The sequence below is a fragment of the Lepisma saccharinum genome, chromosome 8 (genome assembly GCF_977018435.1).
Source record: "Lepisma saccharinum chromosome 8, izLepSacc3.1, whole genome shotgun sequence".
Lineage (NCBI taxonomy): Eukaryota > Metazoa > Arthropoda > Insecta > Zygentoma > Lepismatidae > Lepisma > Lepisma saccharinum.
In genome coordinates this window covers 52814143-52840625 of record NC_139236.1, presented here as the reverse complement: position 1 = coordinate 52840625, position 26483 = coordinate 52814143, and the positions used below count along the sequence as shown (strand labels likewise).

General features: G+C 38.4%; 2 protein-coding genes across 2 annotated transcripts; one reads left to right on the top strand and one right to left on the bottom strand.

The window, feature by feature from the left end:
- Positions 1–15947: 15947 nt before the first annotated feature.
- On the top strand, positions 15948–17522 carry LOC145991782 (ionotropic receptor 21a-like). The gene has a single exon (XM_083127832.1). It carries the CDS (start codon positions 15948–15950, stop codon positions 17520–17522), a length of 1575 nt encoding a protein of 524 aa, XP_082983958.1.
- A 2906-nt stretch (positions 17523–20428) lies between these two features.
- On the bottom strand, positions 20429–25590 carry LOC145991465 (uncharacterized). Its single transcript, XM_083127469.1, has 2 exons — positions 25446–25590; positions 20429–24000 (listed from the first exon to the last, which is right to left on the bottom strand). The coding sequence occupies exon 2, from the start codon at positions 23819–23821 to the stop codon at positions 20447–20449; it is 3375 nt and encodes a 1124-aa protein (XP_082983595.1). The 5' UTR covers positions 23822–24000; positions 25446–25590; the 3' UTR covers positions 20429–20446.
- Positions 25591–26483: the final 893 nt, after the last annotated feature.

Below are 26483 nucleotides of genomic sequence, written 5' to 3'. Positions count from 1 at the left end.
CAGGTAGAATAACGACGTATGAGGGGGAGTGAAATGAAAAACTTGATTTGTTTTTGTTTCTATCTTGCAACGTCCCCCCGGTTGTACACCAGTCGTACCAAAGTTAGTCCGCTACTCCTTTAGTCGGGAACATGAGAATCTTTGCAAATCATCAGGGCTTGCTGGGTAGAAAAGAAACACAACACAGTATTGAAAGTTAAAACGCAGTTTTATAAGCACTTATATTTCCTATCGTATGTGGACTTACAAGCAAGGTAGAGATTTGCTTACGTTTCTGCCTGAAGAGGAACAATTCTATAGCATGTTAAATCACATCACAATCACTAAACACACTTGCATATAAAATTAACGTTGGACAAGACAAACGTAAATACACCAAAGGTTTCTGTACTTAATTATTATTTCAGAGTATAGCCAGAATGAAACGAAAATAATTACCAATCACACTATTCGGGCATTCCATTAACCGTTACCACGTCTCTGTTGATTTCTCACCTTCACCTGTTTTCTAACTGAGTCTGTCGTCAGGTGAAAAATATTCAGGTTGGTTCACTTCCTCTGCTGAGATGAGAAAGTGACGTCAACACGAACAGATTATGACGTATTTCTAAACGTATACACAAGTTCAAGCCACAACTGTATCAATCTAACTATAGTTGTCTGTGACAACTTGCACATTATTTGAAGTAACAAACATTTCAAAAATCTTAACTTCTTACAAATATAAAACCTTAAACTCTCAGGTTCGTTACAATCTAGTACGTAGTTTTCTGCATGTAGGGTTGACCAAGTTTGCTCCATATTGACCTGACAAGTTTGACTTCATTAGTATCTTACAATGCACAAAGTCGCATTGCTGAAATTACTAAGAGCAGATAAAAGCTTAATGATGGACTTATTTTAACGTTTAATGGCAAAGCTGAATATTGAGAGGGAAAAAGTTGGAGAGAGACTGCGATGAAATTGGAAAGAAACGTCCGAGAAAACTGCCAGCGCACATTACAAACCCTCTGGCCTTTTTTAAGCAAATTACGTGAAGAACATCCAACAAGTGGACACGTGATCATTGCTCTCATTTGCTCCTTTTCCTCTCGATCCGGTGTTTGCATCTTAACGCCCTATTTAAGTTTTCTCCAATGGAACGGTTGAGCACAAGCTCTTTTGGCAAACCCTGTCACGTTCGAAATTGTATTTCCCATGTGGCGCTTCAGAGCAAACGGAACGTGTGGAATCCGCCATCTTCAGGCTTTCCACGTTTGCGGAGAGGTGGTAGGAACGTCACGTGGGAGAAGGGGCGGATAGAATTACTGCCGTTTGGGGAAATACGACACTACTACAAGGAAGGGATTTGTTCGGGAGGTCATATTGCTAAGTCGATGCACGTATGCTGTGGTATGTGCGCGACGAACAGTTCAGGTAGGACAAATCTCCTCTGTAGCCGTGATCATAATCTTGCTACAGTAGGTTCCGCATTCGAGTCCCAACCTGGGCATTACCTCTTGCGAGCTTCATTTTGTCTAATCACAAGTCACTGATATTATTCCAGGGGTGTAAGCGGTGACCTTCTCTGAAACTACTCAAATGTCAACCTCTCTTACACGTAGTACGCTGCATTTTGCCAGCTAAGGAGGCTCTGGCGTCTGGATCTGCAGCAAGTATGATCCTCTGCGTTATAATCCATAACACCAATAATTTTCCCAAAATATTAAAATAGGGGTGAATAGGGGATTAACTTAACAAAACCCACAACAAATTTAGATGGTAACAAAAGTACAACCTCATTTTACAACAGTCAACAAGAACAACTTTACACAACAATAATTCTCCATTACTTTCATTTATTTAATTACAATTTGCATTGATTTAGAATGCGGGATAGCATGTAATAAAAAGTCAGTCCACGTAAACCAGTCAAGCAATGCATCAGTCGGTAGAAAATATGACTTTATCAAGTCTACAGTAACCCAACATAGAACCCATCTGACCAACATGACGCGGTGTAATCTACACTTACTCAACAATGAAATTTCAACAATTTAAACAATTGAAATATCAACTATTAATAAACTAAGTAAATTTAAGGCAAATCACTACAGGTCCTGCAGATCGAAAAAGAAGTACACGTAGGTACGTACAATATCTCTATTCTTATAAGGTAATTTTTTAGAACTATTCATGTAATAATAACAATACAAAAATAAATTACATATTATGAATACGTCCTATACATTGTATTAACTTATTGATTTAAACATTTATATTATTATTATTATTATTTCTAAGACGCTTGGATCGGACCTCCCTCCCTCCCCCACCCTCCCGAAATGCCTGAGCGAAGTACACCTCGATTCTCATAAGCCCCGTCTGGTTCTCAGCACTTTTTGACTCTCTCTGCACTCACGCGTCTAGTTGGTTACACGGTGAAACATCGACTCGTCCACTTCGTTGATTTGGTGTCAAGTAGTGTATTTGGTGTCTGTACCGTTTGCACTACGTTCTGGAGCGGTGTAACGTGTGGTGTATGGTCACGTGGTGCCTGTTAACTAATCAAATGAACGTTTAAAGCAGCAGACAGGCAATTGTTGAATCTTCTGAACTTTAACACCGCTATTTGTCTATCTGGTTAAACGTCATTTCCTTGCACCAACCTGACACTTGCACTACACCTAATGGAAAAAAAAATGCAGCGAGCTAGACTCGGCCATAGTTTGCACTGTGTGACATTCGGAGACGAGAGGAGGAACTTGCTTTTAGTAATTTCAAATGCGCATTCATACAGGAAGCACCCGATCGTTGCGCCATCTCATCACCTTCCGCAGCCGATTGAGCATTTCCATACGCAAATTATGAGGAAATGAAAACGATTCCGGTAAGAAGAGGTCAATGGCTGCATTCTAAACTCTGTCAGCACAAACGCCCGAGAACTTCCACGAGCTTCTAACGTCATGAAGGCAACTTTAAGCAAATCAGCAATTTGACTACCAACTAATTTCATACGAAATGTTTTAACCATGAACCCCGCTTCTCGCGCTATTCTAACTTAGTGAACTTACTGGAAAACCCTTTACTTTTAAAAAAGTAAAATCATTATTGTCATCGTAACTTAATGAAAAAAACACACAAATACAGTTGAAGTTATTGATTTATAGAAGTAGCCAGATATCAATTCTAGATGATTCCTAACATTACATATATAGATATCCAAACATCTAAGCTCTGAAAGAAGTGTACTTTATTCTCATGTACATTAATCGAGATTGGGTCTATTGTTTAAAGTGAGATCCCAACTACTGCTAATGCAAGGTTTCGAACTAAAAGTTACTCTTTTTAGGAATTCTAACTAACTAGCTACTTTCAAATGTAAGTACCTGTAACTCTAACAGAGTTACTTTTTTGCAATATGTGAAACATCAACAATTACTTCTATAATACTTTACGACACTTAAATTGTTTACTTGAATATCTGTAACGTGGGGGAAGAGCTACATTTGGTAACTCTGTTTCCAACAATGTGCCTTCTCAGGGTGCTAAAGTGAAATGATTTTCGTGAAGTCGCCGAAAGCAAGGAATTAATTGCGATTCGCCATTTGCCAAGACTTCAGTGTTTTGGTTGAATTGCAGCATTCATTTGGAACATGAACCAGAAAGAAGTCATTGTTTAATAAGAGAAAGTGTTTAAGGTATATGCATATATAGAGTGAGAAAAATAAAACGAACGATCATTCAAGATAACCTGACTCCTTGTTCTGCCATTATTTGTTGTAATAATATAAATAAATCAGGACTTATATTACGTACAAGAAATATAATAAAACGCATGGTAGTCTTCATATATTAAATACAATTAATTATCACAGGTCGTGCGCAATTTGTTTGCAAGAAAGTGTCCAGCAGAAAGTAACTGAAAAAGTAACCCTAACTGGATTAGTTTTTAAATGAGTAACTGTAACTGACATCACGTGACCTATCCATATCTCAGAACATATTGGAACAAGGAATCTGAAATTTTCTGTACTTAAGGTCGTTTCTACTCTCACGGCGGTCGGCCCTCATGCTGGCAAGGAAAGTGGGGAGCGGGGAAGCGAACAATCCAGCGCGAAAAGAAACTCAGCAGCCTGTAGAACGAGGTTCAAGTAGTACGTCTTCCCGCTATCTCTTCTCTCGGCGTTATCGCTGTTGTCTGGTTGGTCTGCGGCGTATGGGCCGACCGCCATAAGAGTGGAAAAGACCTTTAGTAGATCTATCACATAGTACTAAACGATACGATATACGGTAAATTGTGTTGTTTAGTCAACATAAGGTTATCAATCAATCAGTCAGAATAAAAATATTTATTAAACGTATAATTATTTGCGATTTATTTAAGGTGGTATGCAAAGTGTCGTAGATATTATATTTATGATGTATCATTATCGGAAATAACATATTACTATTCTGATTCGCGGACTACATACTTGAAACACGGTTGTTTTGGTACATTATGTTTTATCGTTATCATTTTTGGAGAGGGTTATTTGACTTCGTTTGCCGTCCCCAGCCACATCTGTGACCAAGCGCGCTGAGTGGTCGACTCTCGATCTCATCACCGCAGGTTGCGGGTTCGAGCCCTTGTCTGGGCATGACGGTTCTTTGTGAGCGTGCGCTCATCAATTTCATCTAATCATCGTTTAGCATCGTCATCACGAATAACCTAATCGTCAGAATTGAGGTGAAAAAGAAAATTGCCACTTTTAAAATCCCGCGTTTGGTGCCCAGTTACACTGATATATCAGAACAGGGATTTATCCAGAATTTTCCATTTAGGGGATGTAATGGTAAATGTCGAGCCATTTTTGGGATGTGTGAATAAATCACTATACCGGGTGGCCACAATTAAAGTTGTCTGAATTTTGCTGAAACTCTGTAAACAGGGTATGTAGACCATGGGGAACCGAATGCTGACAAAAACCAATAAGTTCAGATTTTAACCACCAGGTGGAAATCTGGCGCACAGTTAATAACAACCTGGGAAACGCTTCGTGCGACCACTGTCGCTGTCGTACGCTTCCAAAGGGTCATTCACGTTGACAGGTCGCGTATTGAACACTGCTGCACCGACATAACCTCAAAATATTAGTTGTTGTTACTTCAGCTCCACATTCCAACCTGGTGGTGAAAAATTGAACTATTTTTCGTCAGCATTCGCTTTCCCATACTTTCAGCGCAATCCGTTAAATTGTGGCCACTCAGTATCAGAGTTGCAATAATAACATTTAAAATCTTATCGAAATACTTGGGTCAAAACAGTTGGTGCATGCACGGACAGTCAACATAGGTTGCTGATATTTGTAGCCAAAATCCCGTAGGTTTATCACACGAGCGAATATAGATTTTGATTGAAATGCATTTGTTCCCAACTTCCTTATCATAGAACTCTTGCATTGCTGCTAAACTTAAACGGTAATAAAAGAATTGGAACACGCACGTATATTGGATCTAACCTTTTACATCCTCTTGTTGATTTTGTTACAAATCGGAATGTGAAATCAGTCTCGAGAAATTCCGTTTGAGCTCTGTAGCCATCCGAGATTGTTCCCTCAATAAATTATTCATTAATTCGTCCCTGTGCAGGGAGTCAGCCTCGGCACTTCAAAGACTGGATGTGAAGGTTCGAGATTAGAAGAGCCAGAACAAATAAGACTCTGAAGGGCGAAAAAAGTGTTTCTGGAATATCCGATGATGAATGGTAAGCAGTTGCTTCCATTGTAGTAGCATTTGAGACAGAAGTTTCAAGAGTCGAAAATGGTCCATTGCAGACTTCCAGCGAGGTTGTCTGGTTAACGTGTTGTCTAATTACTAAGGTAAGCACACGCATAAATATCTGTACATAGTGTAGTGAAATTAACTAACTCTCTAGCATTCTTAAACCTGAAGGTTTATGGCTGCAGCAACACAAGCCTTCCACCTGTCCCTATCCTGGGCAAGATCAATCCTATCTTTTCCATCCTTACCGATTTCCCTTGCAGACAATCCTCGAAGTAATCGGCTACTTGATTCCTCATCATGAATGCGAGCCTTGCATGTGTGTTGTTTCACTGAGCATGCGCAGGCGCAGATTTCATGGAGGTGACAGATTTCTTCGATGAGGATCTGCAAGAGATTGTTTCGCGCATAATAAACAAGTACCTTAACAATGGTGCAGGCTACAAAGAGAATTAGCTTATGGTGTAAAGATTCCGAGAGCAATAAATTTGTGACAAATATATGTGCATTAAAAAACAAAGCCTATATGAACTTAATACCTATGATTCAACAAATATAAGCAAGGATTTGTCAAATTTAACGAATTTTGTTACCACTTTACGACAACATTGTTTTTCACTTTGAATCTGGTTTACAAAATGTCAATAAATTTCAAATCTCCCATGTAGTGCAGTCAAAATAGGAAAAATAAAGGAACTAATTCAAAACAAGCCGAAATTTGGTACGTAGCGTCTTTATAGCATTAACAACAACATACCAAAAGTCCCCGGCAATCACCCGTACGCTAAGTCCGCTATATTGGAAAATGGCGGACAATGAATGTTTTCAATATGGCGTACCTAGCGGCACGGTTATCGCCGGGGACTTTTGGTATGTTGATTGATTGATTTGGTGTTTTAAAGTTCACTTTATGCACAGTAAGGCTAATCGGGACGGGACGTACAGTTTAAAGTGGGATCCAAATCACTATGTGCCTCCACCGGGCATTGAACCCGGAACCCCTTGATTACAAGGCAACGACGCTACCTTTTGGTATGTTGTTACTAATGTCACTAGGATGTTATATACCAAATTTCAGCTTGTTATGAATTACAGTTCCCTTATTTCGTGAAAACTTTCATTGTCCGCCATTTTCCAACATGGCGGACTTACCGTAGGGGTGATCACCAGAGACTTTTGGTATGTTGTTATTAATGCTATATACAGGGTGGCTCAATAAGTCACTTAACACCCCCAGTACAAGGCCACTCCAGCGCGCAACATGGAAATGGTGATGACCAATCGTTATCAGGCCAAGGGGGAACCACATTGACGCCACCCACACGGTCGGCGGCCATCTTGATGTCCGCCATCTTGAATTCAACTTCAGAATTTTAAATGGGAAGGGGGTCGTGCGACATATCAAAATGGGCTAGAATTTCACGAGAAATGCAATGGTGAAGGTGTTTTCGACGTATCTTTAACCAGTAAAAAGTTATGACTGAATTCTTGTACCAATTTGCTCCTTTTCGAGGTGTTAGAAAAATGCCTTAAAATTTGTTTAGCGCTTCGGTAATGCATCGAGATCAAAGTGACGTCTATGGAGAGACGTTCGCATGCCATTGCACATTATTTTAATCGGATACATCCATGAAGAGCTGCGCATTATGAATGGTTGTCGCGAACAATTTACAGTGTGACGCTTCCATTGAATTAAAAGTCCTTCACAGTGACAAGGCTAATGTTTATGTTAATAAGGACGTTCATAAACAGAATATTCGATGATTTTTATCTGATAACCCATTTTCGACAGATCAAAGCTGAATGGTTAGTGTTGGTAAGTTAATGGTGTGGCGTGCTGTGTGGAACACCATTGGTTAGTCAATTTTTCATCAACGGAACCTTAAATGCTTAGGTCTACTTGGATTTGTTAAATAAACAGTTTTTTTCATCCTTGCTTATGGAAGAAGGTACATTTTACAGAGTTTTTTCAATATGGAGGAACACCAGAACACTTATGGGAACGTTATGAACCAGTCTTTGTCCAAAGTTAGTTATCAGATAAAAATCATCGAATATTCTGTTTATAAACTTCCTTATGAACATAAACATTAGCCTTGTCACTGTGAAGGACTTTTAATTCAATGGAAGCGTCACACTGTAAATTGTTCGCGAAAACCATTCATAATGCGCAGCTCTTCATGGATGTATCCGATTAAAATAATGTGCAATGGCATGCGAACGTCTCTCCATAGACGTCACTTTGATCTCGATGCATTACCGAAGCGCTAAACAAATTTTAAGGCATTTTTCTAACACCTCGAAAAGGAGCAAATTGGTACAAGAATTCAGTCATAACTTTTTACTGGTTAAAGATACGTCGAAAAAACCTTCACCATTGCATTTCTCGTGAAATTCTAGCTCATTTTGATATGTCGCACGACCCCCTTCCCATTTAAAATTCTGAAGTTGAATTCAAGATGGCGGACATCAAGATGGCCGCCGACCATGTGGGTGGCGTCAATGTGGTTCCCCCTTGGCCAGATAACGATTGGTCATCGCCAATTTCAAATTCCATGCCGCAGTGGCCTTGTACTGAGGGTGTTAAGTGACTTATTGAGCCACCCTGTAGACGCTACATACCAAATTTCAGCTTATGAATTATAGTTCCCTTATTTCGTGAAAACTTTCATTGTCCACCATTTTCCAATATGGTGGAATTATCGTCAAGTTGATCGCCGGGGACTTTTGGTATGTTGTTATTAATGCTTTATAGACGTTACATACCAAATTTCAGCTTGTTATGAATTAGTTCCTTTATTTCGAAAAATATCGCCTAAAGTGACTGCACTAATGTGTACGCCGGCCCCCGTGGTAGAGTGGTTAGCACATCGCGCTACGACGCCAGGGGTCCCGAGTTCTAATCCTGGCCTGCGCATGGACGTTTGAGAGTGTCAATTCATCAATTTCATAATATCATCACTCATTCTCATCTTCGCAAATTAGCCAAAAGTGGCACAAAAAGCGAAGTAAAATAAAGCAATTCAATCAATCAATCCCATGTGTACGATGCTTATGTAAATCATGTCCAATCAACGGGAGAGTTAATGTTCATAATGATTGTGCCAGAAAAAAATATTCCTGATGCAAATTCAAGTGCACAAAAGTAGTTGTATTTACAATAGGATGAGCACCACTTATAAGTGTAGAAAAGAAGAGCTCATATGATTGAACAGCCCGATTTACCTATACTTAAAACAATGCCAAGAGGGGCTTATACCCCAATTCTTCAAGTGTGATATGCTCTTAATTTTAAGAATTCTGAATTCTAGTGTAGAAAAGAAGAACTCTCAACAGCTCGATTTGCCTATACTTAAAACAATGCCAAGTTCCCATATGATCTTATTGTTTATAGTGTGTTTTTCTGTCAAAATCCCAGGAATCTTGAATTCTAGTGTAGAAATGGTGAGCCCCCCCTCAGATTGATTCTGCCATGTGTATATTGATATAAAGCTCATAGCTCCTGGGTTCTGAGACCCAGTAGAGTGTGGTGCATAGCCCCATGGTTTTTATTACCTTGTAATCAAGAGGCTTCTGGGTTTGAGTTCTGATAAAATGTGAAGCCTCCCCTGATTGCAAAGTGTTAATATTGTTGTCTTGTAAACAAGAGGCTCGGGTTTGAGTTCTGATAAAATGTGTAAGATTGAAATACATGTGGCAAAATAATATCTCCACACGTGAGATTTTGAGAATAATTACTGCTAGTTGATATACAACTGATAGCTCCCAGATCTGAAACCTGGTAAAGAGTGTTATACAACAGCATAAAAGAGCAAAATTATTTTATATTGGGGATCACCAGAGCCTAGTTATTGTTTTGGCATAGTTCTGTTTTTTTGGATCAAGAAATTTTATACCCAGCTACAAGAGATTGTGCAACAGACAGAGCATTTGCTTGATTGGATTCCATGGTCCCTAGCTGTTGCTTGATATTAGCTACAATTTGCTGTAAATTTTCAACAACTGCCAATTTTGAATTTTGAGCAGTAAGATCATGGACCTGTCTTCTGATATCCTCAAACAGGGCATGCAGTTCATTAATATGTTGATTGGTTGGTAGAGTGGCCACTGTCTGAGTAAGTTGTTTGATCTCTGCCTGGATATTCTTGATATCTTCTGATTTCAATATGCGATTCACAGCTCTCTTAATATTTTTAAGTTCCTGTGATGTAGGCAGATTTGACACAGTATTTTGCAAAGATTCAAGTGCCAATTTCACATTGTTTAATTCAGAAGCATCAGCCACATTTTGCATAGCATTTTGGAGCAGGGCTATATCTGCCTGAGTGGGTGTTGATTGTTGTAAAATTTCAAGCTTTGTTTGGATATCATCAATCAAATGATGAAAATGAGATAGCTCAGATTCAGTGTTGAGGTTTTCAAGCTTTGTGATCTGTTGCTGGACACTAACAAGGGTATCTACAATCCCAGGCAAGCGGGATTCTAGAGTTTCTTGTACATTTGCCAAATCACTTTGCACTGCTGCTATTGTACCTTCAAGATGGGTTATGGTACTTTCAATTTTTCCAAAATCTTCATATGTTTCAAGTTGCAGCTTGATGTTGGCAACACTCCGAGTTATTGCATTCAAAGCATCAGAAGATGGCAAATTGTTCATAAAATTTTCAAGTGTCTCAATATTTTCTTTAACCTCGGCTACGGCATTGTTCAAGGGGTCTAGATTAGGTATCTGTAATGATTGAATCTGTTCTTTTAGAGTGGAAATCACTAGATCAAAATCTTCTTGTGATTTTATGCTTTTGACAATTGTTTGGAGCTGTGCCTGGACATTACTTATTTGCTCTTCCAATTGTTGTTTCAATTGCTCAGAGTTGGTGGCCTGGGTCTTAAATTTGACTTGAAGAGCTGCTACAGCTTCTTGTAAACTTTGAAAATTATCCAATGTGGCCAAATGAGTATATTTCTGAAGCAATAATTTGAGTTCAGAATCAATTTTAAGAAGAGGGTCCATGCATTGTGATTGCAAATTTGTAATTTCTAGTTGAAGACTGGCATTCAGTGTGGTTTGTAAAGCTTGTAAATCACTTCTTAATTTCTTGACTCTGACATCAAGCATCAGAATCTCATCACTGTGATCTTCATGTCTTGTATGGCCAAATATATCATTAGGCATTTTTGTTTTAGCGGTTATTTATTATTGAATATCTAATTCTTAATTCTATAAAAAAGGGTATAAGCTTGTCATAGGATCCCGGGACCTCAATATATAAGCAGTCACCAGCAGAAACAGTATAAACAGTGCCAGAAACCATGTTTGAGTGCTTAATTCTATAAATATTTCTCCCTACTGAAATCTTGACATTACGCTCAGGGGTTGTAATAAATTGCAATTGACCACCTACAGGTAGTTGGTAATGATTTAAATTATTGTTAAATATGTACAATGTTTTACCTGTTTTATCATCAACATCTGTAAGTATGCTGTTCAGATGAATAATTAACAAAGCACTCAGTTTAGATATTATATCAGAAGAGGGTGCTGGTGTTGGCAGGTCCATAATAGCCTGTTTTTTAAACCCAAATAAGTTCATAGGCATGTTTATTTATTTCAAATCATGCTCTGTGATTGGGCATTGATTCCCATTTTTCAAATCACAATGACCCCATGGTAGAGTATGTATGCCACATGACAAAATGCATCTCTTATCATCATGTGGGTCCAGAGCCACTTTTCTTACAATATTTGTAGTCAATAAGTGATCCACACTCTGAATTCTGCATTCTGATGTTGATTAAATTCTGGGATTTGAGACAATCTTCATAATCTTTAAATTCAAGCTCTTGGTCTACAGTTACTCTGCCAATGCCCTTGGCCTTTTTGGCAACAACACCGCTACATGTTTCAAAGCTGTACATCTTGGCCCTTAACCCAGTAAATGCCACAATAACATCACCAAGTGTCTCATCTTTTAACTTGCCAGGCACCTTTTGTTGTGGTGTTGAATCCTTGTATGTTCACTGCTATCAAAATATTCAAGCAATTCAGGCTGTGACATATCTTGATAAACATCTTCTGTCTGAATATCAAGAACAAAACTATCTGTGTCCATGTACATCAATTTTACACGATCCTTATAAAAAGGCTTCAACACATCATAATACAATTTTAACATGGTGATAATCTTCATCAGTGATTCCAGATCCTCTGATTTTGCTGTAAAACTCATGTTGTGGTGGCAGAGAACACTCATCAAATTTAGAAAAATCTGTAACATAATCATATGGATATACACCCTTCCGCCTAATTAATTTCAGGTCCTGATTTGGAAACAAAGCACATGTGATTTTGAATTGATCATCAGATAATTGAGTAGCCAGTGTAGCCAGGCTAGCCGATAAAATTCTGTAGGAATCAAGAAATCTTAAGTGAATAGGAACACCATTAACTTTAATTATTTTGCTAATAGCAATATATTTTTCATCATTTTCAGCTAAAATATTTAAATTCTGCTTGTCAAACCCCTCGTACCTGATCAAATGATGAAAATCATAATTGGATGCTCCATGGCAAAATATAGGGACAAATTTTGGTCTCTGGATCTTAATATTACAGTTATTACACAGGGCCATTAAGAATTTACCATCTGTATGGGAATGGTGTTTCACCTTGATATTTATATCTGAAAATTCAGAATCACATACCGGGCATTTTTCTGCATTGTTGAAATCTTCAATCTGTTTCTCTGTTAAAGGCAACATGGGTTTTGATTTTAATAAGATATTAGATGCTATGTCATGGCACTCATTTTCTATTCTATGTGCAAATTCTTTGATGGCATCTGCTCCCATGTATGAATCTTTTTTACTAACAACACCATCCTGTACAACAACATAATAAAAACTAGAAGGTTCATGTAACTGGTATGGTGTAATTGAAGGTTCATCAGGATCTGGGCTACAGAATGCAAGAGGTTTGAGATTTGATTCAAAATCACAGACTATATATGCTGGGTGTTCCAACAAGGCTTCAAACTTTTTGAATTTTGCATTTTCACTTGGCATTGGCATCACCATATGAACAGGTTTATGATTGCCACGGTATTTTAAATGTTCAATTAACTTGTTTTTAGCAATTTCTGCATTCACTTCCCGAACCCTATTCACCATTTTCTGACCATCAAATACAGTTAAACATCTTCGGCACAACTTGAATATTGTCTTAGATTTGTCTAATTGTTTTCTGACTAAAGCTTCAAGACTGTGTATCAGAGTGTAATGATATGTGCCGTCCCCTTCAATTAAGAGCAGATCAATCGGAACAGCAGAATCATCATCAAATGTACTGATTCTGAGAGGTGCTATCAAGCAATTGCCACGGCCAGTGGAACAAATAAATACATTAATAGATAATTGTTTACCATTGATATCCCGGGCCTTTTTTTCAAATTTATCAATATTCTGAACAGACATTGGATATTCTAAACCCTCCATTGCCTCATCAAAATCGTGCTCATGTTGTTTGTAATAATTTATTCTCTGAGGATTCCTTGAAACTGGAAACAAAGCAGCTAAAATACACCACAAAAAGCATTTATCATCATTATTTTCTATATTAACCACGGCTTGTTTGTTTTTAATATTGACAGGTAATGGCAAATATGTAGATCCTTGTAATGGGCTGAATTCAGAAATATTAACATAGAGCTTGTGTGGAGATCCGCATAGGCTCCATCCAGACTCTTTTGCTGCAAATTCAGAGTGTTTAATATTCAATTGATCTATCAAACTGCTTATTATTTTGTCTGAATTTGCATTTGAATATACAGGTACAGTTTCTGTTATGTGGGGCTGTGTAAATTTTGTGCCATTTGGTTTCTTATATTGTGTAAACAATTTGAGGGATAGCTTATAAGAGCCATTTTGTGCATTTAGAATTGCCTGCACATCAGGATTTTTACTGTTCAAAAAATTCTTAATGCCACATCTTGGCTCTGATTCATACAGGTAATCCCTAAGTTGGCCATTAAAACTGCTATGGATAGGTGCATAGCGTGGCTGCTTTGCAGGTCCAGCATTAACAGGTGCTTCATGCTTTCTTTTCAGACCAGATGTAGATGGTTGTGAGGGCAATATTGATGACTGTACATAAGAATTACACTTGTGCCATTTGTAATATGCCTTGCTTAATATTTTATGGCATCTTGGACACATTTTTGTGGCCTTTCTGCATTTCTTAGAGTCACAAATATGCCGGTGCCTAGACCAATTAGAACTAGATATATTTTTATTACACTGATTGCAATATTTTTGTTTTGGCATTTTTATTCTTTATTTATATAAAATTTCTTGATCCAAAAAAACAGAACTATGCCAAAACAATAACTAGGCTCTGGTGATCCCCAATATAAAATAATTTTGCTCTTTTATGCTGTTGTATAACACTCTTTACCAGGTTTCAGATCTGGGAGCTATCAGTTGTATATCAACTAGCAGTAATTATTCTCAAAATCTCACGTGTGGAGATATTATTTTGCCACATGTATTTCAATCTTACACATTTTATCAGAACTCAAACCCGAGCTTCTTGTTTACAAGACAACAATATTAACACTTTGCAATCAGGGGAGGCTTCACATTTTATCAGAACTCAAACCCAGAAGCCTCTTGATTACAAGGTAATAAAAACCATGGGGCTATGCACCACACTCTACTGGGTCTCAGAACCCAGGAGCTATGAGCTTTATATCAATATACACATGGCAGAATCAATCTGAGGGGGGGGCTCACCATTTCTACACTAGAATTCAAGATTCCTGAGATTTTGACAGAAAAACACACTATAAACAATAAGATCATATGGGAACTTGGCACTGTTTTAAGTATAGGCAAATCGGGCTGTTGAGAGTTCTTCTTTTCTACACTAGAATTCAGAATTCTTAAAATTAAGAGCATATCACACTTGAAGAATTGGGGTATAAGCCCCTCTTGGCATTGTTTTAAGTATAGGTAAATCGGGCTGTTCAATCATATGAGCTCTTCTTTTCTACACTTATAAGTGGTGCTCATCCTATTGTAAATACAACTACTCACAAAGCGTTAAACTGGTACCATGATTAAGAAAATGCCTTCCCACAATGACAAAATTAAAATAATCAACTGGCTCACCACAGATGCTTCCTTCAAATGCTCAAGCTCGACGTTGTTCATCTTATTCCAGGTCTTGCGCAGATAGGCTAATCTGAATGGGACCTACAGTTTAAAGTAGGATCCGAACAATTAGGTGCCTGAACGAACCCGAGACCCTACATTACGAAGCGACAGTGTTACCACTATGCCATCGGAGGGGCTAACCAATCATCAATTAAATAGAGTCTAAGAAATAAATGGGAAGTGGACTATGTCTTCCTTTTTATAAAAACACAACTATTCCATAAGGTTGCGCTCTCTGAAAACTTGTGATACCTAATCTACATACTAGGCAAGAATTTTGCCGAAATTCGAGGTGGTAAAGTTTGGTACACCGGGCCCTTCCATAATACTTTCTTTATTTCTTCTTCCATACCACTGGACAAAAATCAGCTCTCCCTTACACTTTTCAATTTGTTTAATATTCTGTCTATAACAGAAAACGAAAATCAACGTTTCTAATTTTAACTATTTATTTGTCTTTGGAAGAAGCCCGTTTTGGAATGGTAGTTCCATATCGCGTTTCCACTCTATTTCTTGACGTAAGAACATACGCGCATGTTGCGAGTAGTTGTCTTACCAGTAGTTGAACAATGCCCAACAATGTCATTCGATTGAACTTCTTTGTATTTTGTATATTTGCAGGAAGATCTCTAGTGACCACGATGTACATTTCGGCAAACTTTCTTGTTGTTTTGTTGTCATGCAGCCTTCAGATTCCAATCGAACTTGCAGAATTTCTATCACTCATTGACAGCCAGGAAACCTTAATGGAGGAACTCCTCAGATGTGTTCAAAGGATCACCAGAAAATACTACGAGGGAAGCTGGACTCTGGCTGTGCTTTATGAAGATAATTTGATGCTTCCTTTTCTCCCTACTTACAATACTTCAATGTTGTCTTTCTTTAAAGTACCTGAACGTAATCAAACCAATGACCTACTCCTTGAGGCTAGCTCTTTCACTAACGTTCATATCAATTATATACTTTTCGTCAAAGATCCAGTGGTTCTGTACAAAATGCTTGCAAGTGTTGTGAGTGTCAACTTGTGGAAGCCTAGCAGAATGTTTATCGTGTGCTTGACTTCATATGGCGTTGAAAAGGGAAAAGTTATGCAGATTTTTCGCCAGCTTTTGAGGAATGATGTGGTCAATGTTGTATTACTTCTACCGAGAGCAACAGTAGACACAAACGCTACTCTGAAGGAAGTGGCGATAGATGTGCTCACCTTCTACCCGTATGGACAAAGCAGATGTGGAGTTGTGGAGGAGCTTGTCCTAGTCGCTCAGTGGTCTAAAGAGTCACTCTGGATCGAAGCCGATCTCTTTCCGAACAAGCTAACCAATTTATATGGATGTCCTGTGAAGATAAGCACCTATAACTTTCCACTTCTCGTCTCCATTACCGAGGAAGATGGCGGTAAGAAAAGATTCCATGGTATTGTTGGAACTGTTTTAGATACTTTGTCACAGGTCGTGAATTTTGAGACGACGCTTGTGTTACCTTCGACAGAACCTGTATACGGAGTCCATCATCCGAATGGTACCGTAACAGGTATATTCGGAGAGATCTATTACCACAGAGCAGAGTGTGCGTTCTTCCCTATCATTCCTACTCATGATGTTTTCAGGCTCTATGACAAGATTAACTCGTTCTACTATTATCAGTTTAACTGGGTAGTTCCAGGTCCTCAACCTGTTCCTAAGTGGATGAACATCTTTTTGCCTTTCACCTGGACGACATGGCTGTGCACAATATTTACGTATGTAGCTGTTTGTGTAATCGTGTACTTTGTTAGAAAGCAATTTCTCTCACATGCATCCATCAGCTGGCAGAGGGTGTTTCTAGATCACCTATCTATACTGCTCTCTCTGTCACTTCCTGGAAAACCACGTGAAACTTGGCTGCGATGGACTTTTGTATTTTGGTCTCTCTTCTCTCTTGTCATTTCTTCGGCATACAGCAGTGGCTTGATTAGCTTTCTAACGAAACCATCCTACATGGCACCGATAAACACCATGGCAGAACTGCTAGAATCAGGATTGCCCTTCGGCGGGCACCCGGTCCTGCAAGAAATCTTCGAAAATGCCACTGACCCAACCGATGACACTATATACAAGAGATGGGTCAACAACACTGATTATTTCACCATCTGGGATCGAATTGCAACAAAACGTGATTTTGCGATGATGGTCGACTACGCCATAGCACTTTACCAGATCAATTCTATCTACACAGACTCTTCGGGAAGGGAAATTCTCCACGTAACCAAGCAAAGGATGAACTCTGTTCCATCGTGGTACATCTGTCGCCATGGCTCACCGCTCTTGATTACGCTTGCTGAAAAGATGTTGATGCTTCTGGAAGGCGGGTTCATAGAAAAATGGGTGAATGATATGATCGCAAACTCCAGAAAGCAATCTGGAACAATGAGTTCTAACAAAGGAATTGTGATTACCCTTGAACATATGAAGGGAGCTTTCTCCCTGTTAATATTTGGCCTGGTATTAAGCGTGTTGGCATTTGCAGCCGAACTGGTACCCTTAAGGTTAAATTCTTGTATCAAGAATCGTTGGGTGCAACAACATAACTGATAATGTTCCTCACATAAAGTATCCTCAATTCAATAAGAGACTTCGGTGGCAGAAAATACGCGGAAGTGGATGGTAAAACACGACAAAGGAGGATGGAAGTAAAGCTATTGGTAGCAAGTAATATACACAGCCGGAAGAAGTAACTGGAGAGGCAAGGGCAGTTTAGATTGTGCACCTGAAGAAGTAATAGCAATTTTTTAGAAAAAAAAAGGCTTAGATTGACAAAAGCATACAGTAGCGTGTTGGGAAAAACATATTTAGGTGCACTTTGATTTACGTCATGCAATGCGGGAATTCATATATAAACGAAAACTACAAACAAGATTTTGCCATTTCGCAGAATCCAATGTAAAGGAGACGAGAGGGATTGATTAGATTAGGACGTTTTACATTGCTTTTCTGCTCCTTTTTGCTAATCGCGAAGATAAGGATGAGTGATGATATCGTATCGTACCCAAGGCGTTGGGTAAAAGTGACAAGTCTGCTATTATCCTGAACATAGCAGGAAGCAGAGAAAGGAATGCTTAATAAGTAATTACGCAAACGTTAGGTTACTGGCTTGAGAGACGGCTGTGTTTCGGAGAGAAGACAGTTGGCGAGTGAACGGGATTGTGATAGGATCAGGGAAGACGAGCGCAAGTGTGTGAGGAGAGTGAATTGTGACAGGGGGGGTCAGATATGTGATAACTGAGATGATTGAGAGGATATAACCTACATCCGGACCAGAGGCAGGTAAAGTCCTTTTCCTAATTACATTCATATCGGTTCAGTCGTGGAGAGTAATAAACCAATTTATTGTACATGTCAATTCTTGCCATTCTTCTCGAGCGCGACCTCTTGCACATCATACCTAAAGTATACCAAGCGAGTGATAACCATCTGGAAGATGATTGATGAATAGCTACGCCAACCAGGAGACAATTCAGGGTCTCTAGTTCGATCCCAACGCACCAATAAGGTTGCGTTAAGATATGATGAAATCGATGAAGGGACACTCACAAAGAGCACACATGACCAGGCCGGGATTCAAACCAGGGACTCCTTGCGTCGTAGCACGCTGTGCTACCCACTCCATCAAGGAGGACGGCAGGAAAGAGAGAGAGAGAATCAAAATAATGATATATTTTTACCGCATTAATATTAAAAATCATGTATACTTTGAAGGATATGCACCTAAAGCCGGCGAGAAAGAGTTTATCTTGGTGTTGACTTGTGCCGTCTGGAATCCTATGTTTCTGTTCCCATGTGTAGCATGTTATTGCCTACAATGAATGGTGCATATCTTCAAAATAACTTTAACATTTCGTAATTGTCGCAATAAAATATTTAATTTAATTTCAATCTTACGAGTCCTGATAATTCCTTTACATTTTTTTGGACTAATAATGTTATCATTCAATTGGACTTCTTAGAACACAAATACTACGCAGGAACTGATCTTTTAAGTGCAAAATCCAAGGAGGTTCTATACTTTGTGGGTAGAGCGGAAGGAATCAATACAATGTTAATGGAATTCAATACTATATTATGTCAAAATAATTATGAAGAGGAGGGTCGATTGGAGGAGGTACTTGCAAGGCCAACGGAATGGTTTTGCTGTGAGGCATGCGCATCATCAAGTAGATGTGCTAACCAGGACAATACATTTCGGCGGTGTTGCCAACAATTCAATAAACTCAAGGTAAATTAATTTGAAGTGACCACCTCACCACACTGTGAAAACAAATATATCACGAAGCTTCCTGTACGGAAAACTCGTCAGCCGCAGATATGCGGTCTACTCCAAGGCAACGAGATGGTCTGAGAATTAGTTCAGGAGCATCAAGGTACAAAATATCAAGATACTGTATTACAGTTCAACTTTACCAACTAGATATTAATTTAAAATACATATTTTAACCATACACAATGTTGTAAAGTATAGCGGTATCTCAAAAGCGTGTAATCATTGTATTTACTTGAAAACCATAAACAATGATAAGTGCTCGTAATGTGTAGAGTAGAACCAATAACATAGTTTTCTTGAGAGGCTTCCATTCACTGTACACAGATTTAGTCTAACCGGAACTGGATCAAAGAATTGTAATGAGTTTGTTTTTAAGTCCATTTTATGCACAGATAGACAAATCAGGACTAGACCTACAGTTTAAATTGGATTCCGAACCACCATGCGCCTCCACTGGGTATTGACCCCGGGACATCTTGATTACAAGGCAACGACGTTACCGTTACACCATTCGAATCATCGAAATGTACCCACGATGTTCGAACGATTATATATTAATATAAGGAAATGTACACAATTACTGAACTGTTGGTTCGATTTGTAGACAACGTTTTACAATGAACAGCATTCAAATTAATGGATTGATTGAAAATAAAATTCTGGGTGCGTCAGCACTTACGCTATATTGCACCCGTCGCATTATACGGGAACCAGCCCCTTACCGCAACCAAAATCAATACACGTATTTAAGGTCTAAAATATTCTTACTGGGTTAAAAGTTCAGCACTCAGCACATATAATGACGAAACAATACATAAATAGTCCTACAGACGATTATGCTGGCCGTAGGTCCAGACGCCAGGGCCTCGTTGACATGCGAAAAGCAGTTACCGGGATGTACTACGGGGACGTGAGGTTGACTTTGGGTGGCTTACCAGACGTTCACCTATTACACGCCCAACAGCATTCAGAGTTTTCGTTGTCGTACTATATTTATTTTAGTTAGTTCTATCTTGTTTACTTCTTTATCCCCTCTGTCGCTTTTCTACGAGACAGAAAACTCGGTAAACAAGGGGAGTACCAACAATTTCCTCAAGTCTCACAAAAATACACCCCGACAAGTGCGCTATAAGGCTAACCTTACGTTCATCATAATGAAAACAATATTTAGATCATTTAACATTTACTCATAAAATTATCAATTATACACTTCGATAAAAGCATCTTCTGATATAGGAAATTTTGTTATTTGCGTCTTTAAATTCCCTGGCCGGGATCTAGTGTTCACTTCGATTAATTCCACGTCTCCTTTCAGTGATTTCAGTTCCTGTAGTTCACTTTTTGACTTCTTCGTATCATCGGAAACAATGAAAATATTAACACCATGTGCGTTCGTTTCACAGCTTGGAGGTCTATTGTGAACTATCTTCCGTTGTCTTCCTGGCCTATGTTCGTCTATGCTGGGTTTGAAACGGTTGCCATTTCCTTCGGAAGAAACTTTAGGTTTTAATGAGATAAGAAGAGGCTGCTTAATGTTCTCTGGTTTACTCGTCCTCTCCTGCGCAACATCCTGAGGCTTCTTTGACTTCCCTGCTTCAGGTTCACGATTTTTCTTACCCATTATCAACTTCTTTGCATTTCTCGTAACACTCTGGACGTTAATACAAGCCATTGTTGCCACTCTCTTCGTCTCCTGACATCCACTGAATATTGCTTTTCTCAAGGTCTTCAGTTTCCTATTTGAACTCGTCTTGCAACCTCTTGAATACTGGTTCTTAGCTTCGTCTTCTCCAGCGGTGATTGTATACCGTTGTTGTGCAGTTTTATTGCTCATATGCATGTTTTTGTCGACTATATAGTCCTCCTCGTCGTGTTGCTTCTTTGCTTTTGTTTCCCGAGTTACTTCAGAGCCTTTGTTGATTATAGCATCTCTTTTGGACTTCCGGGCAATTGAATCACCATCAAAATAATTATCATACCATTCCTTCTTTACTTCACACACATTCGTTCTCTGTTTGTGGACCGTACGACTCAAATATGTGCTAGAATTGTACGTATTTAACTCCTGGTCTTCAGAATATATTGTGCGATCACTAGCCTTCTCCGGAGAACCATGAGACATACTCGGACTCAAATTCTTGCCAAACGAACGTTGGTCATGGTTCCTAAATACATTTTTATGTTCTCCTCTACCTTCCTCGTGAAACATATTCCTTACTGTCAGCAAAACGCTATTCTTCAGTTCTTCTACACAGTGATGATAGGCCGCATGAGCAAAGAAAGCTGACGGTACCTTTCTCCGAAGAAATGCTGCGTTCTGTAGCCAACTTCTGCAAATAAACACAATATCTCTGACCTGTTGGCGAATCACTGTCAATGACTCTCGTACTTGTTGATGTTCATCAGGTAAGTCAGGAATCTCCCTCTGTTTGTCACTGTTCGCATGAGAGTACAAATTTGTGTCTAGTTTTGAAACTAGATAAGCTCCATCCCTTTCATGCACTTCTTGCTCTTTACGCTGGACCAGGAGAGGGGGTTTGTTCTTAACTAACGGTATTTTATCAGATTTTTCAAACAATATTTCCAAATGTTTGTCATCCACGTCTGTCATACCCAATGTATCTGGTCCAGTTCTAAAGTTGCCGACTTTGCAATCATGATTCGTATTGTTCCCTTGGGTATGCCGGTTGTGCCATACAAGTTCGCCTGTATTCCTCACCATTGCCTTTGACCTATAATGCAGCGTTTTATCTTCTTCACTTGATGATACCATAGAGCGCTTCTCATTAATAGATTTATGGATTTTCGAGTGAAGAGATTTAGGTTTACTTACACAATTGCGACACTTGGTGCAACCGAGGTGTATAAATTGATTTGGACATTTTCTCCGCGAGTTATCGTTTGATATTTGACCGTCTGGGTCTTGTGCATATACCTTGGCCAACTGTTTGGAAGTTTTGTTGGTATCAGGCTCTTGGTTGTGCATGTTTCGGTGTTCTCTACCAACATGACCGCCAGTAAATATATTAGTTTCCATAACATCTTCTACAGAAGACGTCTTCCTCTCATACATTCTTCTCTGCAAGTTAACTCCTCCCCTCTTATGCATTCTTCGTGGCGATAAATTCGTAAATGAAGTCTGAATAATCTCATTTCTGTACTTCTTATTGTTACAACTCTGATATTCAGTCTCATGTTTACTTCTTCTTAGCGGTACATTACATAGACGTGATTCCACATTTCTCGCAAAACGAGCTTGCACTTCGTCTGTTATTTTCTCTAATTCACTCTGTACCATATGGAATTCTGAGAGTGAAAAATTCTTCCCATCAATAGAACATATTCGATTTTCTTTTGTCCCTCGAGCTTCATGTTTGAGTCCCTCCACGTTGTTGATATGGTCTGTGTTGCCTGGTTCTACAGAATCTGCACGTCTTTCAAAATCTTCAGCGACCTGTTCCTGAGATTTAGAAACTATATTTAGAACAAATTCTGAATACATAGGAAACATGCGCTTCAGATCGACAATTCTGTTGATTAGATCTTTTGCTAGACTACCGTGATCTGGATCAGAGACATGCTTCACTTTCCTAAGAGTACTGTCACGAGAATATTTATCATTTCCAAAAGTAATAGTATTCGAATTACTGTACACTACTGATTCTGTTGCCCTCATCTCTTCACTACCTGAAGAGTATAGCTCCTTGCGTATTCTTTGTGCGCACGCATAATTACAATCTCTGCCATCTTTCGGAGAACTTGCTGCAGTCTTTCGATCTTCGCGCGAGCACTGGCTCAACTGCAAGTCACTTCCTACGCATAGATTTTGACTTTCTGCATGACTTTTTCTAACATAAGAATCTCGCAGTGGTAGAGGATGTTGATCCACTGATAACCGAGTATCGTTTGATCTACACGAGAATGAAAGATCATGTAGTGACTTACGACCAAGGTCTGTGTTGTCAGTTTGAGTGAACTTTGAATTCATTAATAAATGCTTTCCCTCAGGATTTGACAGACTTTCTGGTGAAACTTCAAGCGAGGCTCTATTTGGAGAAATTGTTGCAGGCTTCAATCTTTGAGGAACATGCTTGGCATTGCCAGTTGTGATTTCACGGATACTATCTGGAGACGGATTGCAATGTCTACAGATTATTGGATCTGCTTCATAGCGCAACACTCCATCAGCAGGTGGTGTTAATGAACGTGCATTTATTCGCACAAAATCCCTCTTCAGATCCATACTTTTGTTTTCAATTTTTTCTATAATGGAATTTTCTCTTTGGGTCTCCGTAAAGCCAGTTTCCACTGAACCTAAGGACATTTTTTCGAGTTCTTTTTCTTGTGATCTAGGTATCACTATTCGAACTCTTACAGGTTGTTCTTTGTCTGATAGACTCAGCGTATCTTCATGTTCGTGTGAATTCGTCTTTATAGATGCAGCGTCTTCTTTGTTTCTAATGATGCCAACAACAACAAGGTCCTCCATGGACTTAGAACTCAAAATTTTCATTGCAGACGAAATGTTTTCCATAATGGACTCTGATAAAACTTGTTCGGAAACACTACCCATGTTTTCAGATGTGCTTTCTGCAGGTGTAGATTGTTTCCTTGTGCTCCACTTTCATGAATGGTTTTCAATGACGAAACATCAATTTAACTTTTCATTCTTGGTGGAACTAAACAAACTTCACACTTGGATTCTGATATATCTTTTTTTTAACATGGCGTTTTAACAATCACTGACTACATCTGTAATAGCAGAATCGTAAAATATTAAAAATGAAACACTTGTTTTCTATAAAACTTACATAAATTAGCAATAGTATTTGGTTCGGACTCGGTATTATTGATTCATGGAATATAACACAGATGTTTTAGGTTTTTACCTTACAAAAAATTTAAAACTGAAATGCATCCATCGGGTATCTAACTCGGGACCCCTATATTACAAGATGACGACACTACCACTGCGCCATCGGGAAGGCCAAGATTTTTTGTTCTTCGATAACGTATAATGCTGCAAATATGTACCATATCAAAAGTATATTTATTATAAAAAGACGAAGGAACATATTCTTGCAAATATTTTGCAAGTTATATGAACAAACTATTTCATGGAATTGAAGGTACATAACCTCATACAATGAAAATTCATTATCCAGCCAATTAAATATAACAAATGTCGTACTTGTCTAAAATATTGGCGACAGCAGTGTTAGGGTAGCTTTCAGTCATGCCGTTAGATAATTGACTGCGCAGGTTGTAGTCATATCCATCTTGACTACAGTGTAGGTGGTGCATTACCACTGTTTTAGAACTGTCTTTACAGACAGTATCCTCCATCAGTTAATATATATAATTATAAGAGGGTGAGTAAGTCAGACAAAGAGTAAATGTAATTAGATATCTAAGTATGGATATTTTATTTACATTCACTACACTTCCATTGATCAAGTAACCCAGTGTTGATTTCTTTTAAATATATGTAATTGCAATTACGTACAACAGGAGGAAGAGCTACATCAGTACTGAGTTAATTGAACACGAAGAAGAAAGTTGGAGAAGGGAAAACATATCCTGCCCTAAGCTTACCTTAGCATAACCAAAGCCAAACTAACCTAACATAGACCTAAGCATAATCTAGCCTAAACAATTTTAACCTAACCTAATCAGGAAGTCTTCACCTATTCTAACCTAACCAAAACTACCATAAACAAGTAACTCTAACCAATTAGCCAAACCAATCCTAACAAAATTAACCATGTCTAACTTTTCTTAAGCAAACTAAACCTACCCTTGCCAACCAAACATAATGTGATCAAACTTCATCTAGCTATAAATTGACATAATCTAACAGAAGACAATCTAGCAGAGAAATTTAAATGGAGTGAAAAATTCAGAACCACGTGGGAGTTGAAAATATATAACAACTATTATTAAGTTTCATTCTGACTTCCAAACTAGTCAACCTTCTGAACGAGGTGTAGTTGCATTCTATAGCAAGAACAACTTCTATATTGCATCGTACAAACTAATACCGTCATTCTTTTACAAGGAAAACAACATGTACAATTTTAAGTTTACAAATATATATATGATTTGATTATGTAATAAAATATAGCAACAACTATGTACATATTGACACAATTTAGCACTTATCTGTAATATGCTTGCAGTTTAAATACTTAACTTACGTGAAAATTTACTACCACAATCTAACGAGAAAGCTCTTAGTTTTGAAATTTGGTAATATCTACTTTATGATCAAAAGTAATGATGTAACAGACTGAAATTTAATGCAAAGGAGTTGTACTTGGTTCTCCTGCTTAGCTTGTCAAATTTGTGTTTGTTTAATTCCACCTCACCTACTTTGCATTTCGATACACGACAAGATTAATTTAACGACTGAATCACACACTGAACGCGCATGCTCATTGGTCGCAAGAGAGACGCCACTGAGTCACAATTACGTAATAAAAAAGCAAATATTTTACTACCAAAGATCTCAGAATCAACTGAACTCTACAATTTTGCTTTTGCCACAAGAAAGTATGACCAGCGATAAAATGAATACTAGTTCAAACTCACTAAACCAACAATGAAATGCAAATATATGGAACAACTATATAATATTTTGTGCACAAATTAGATATGTTAATTTGAAGAATAAATGAAAAAAATGTATTTCAATGCCAAAGTAACGTTTTACTTGGCTTTACAAGATATAGAATTAAAATTGGAATACAAATATCCATTTGTACATTAAACCGAACCGTTACAATATCCGAGGAAGTTTTCTGTATTTGGTTTATGTTTCGTCCGCTTTCTATCTCTCTAGGATAATCGCGAATGAGAATGGACAATAAAGCGATTCAACACAAACATATTGATACGTACTCAGGCTTCGAACCTACTGTCTCTGTCCCTTAGCGAGCTACCGTAAACAACCCGCCACCGAGGTGGCAGTAAGTTCTGCTAGTTTGCATTTTCTTGGATAATTCACTTACCGTTTGCACAGATACAAATTTAAGTGCATAAATAATTTGTATCTGGCTTATTTTATATCGCTGATTTATCTCTTTTGGTTTGGTTAACGTAATAAGTACTTGTCTATAACGCAGGAAGAAATGTCATGTAGAAAAGTCGACCTCAAATCAACCGAAGACACGAAGAATAAATAAAGAATGAAGCAGAATAAATTAATTAGAGTGGAACCTCAGTTTAAGGTGGGA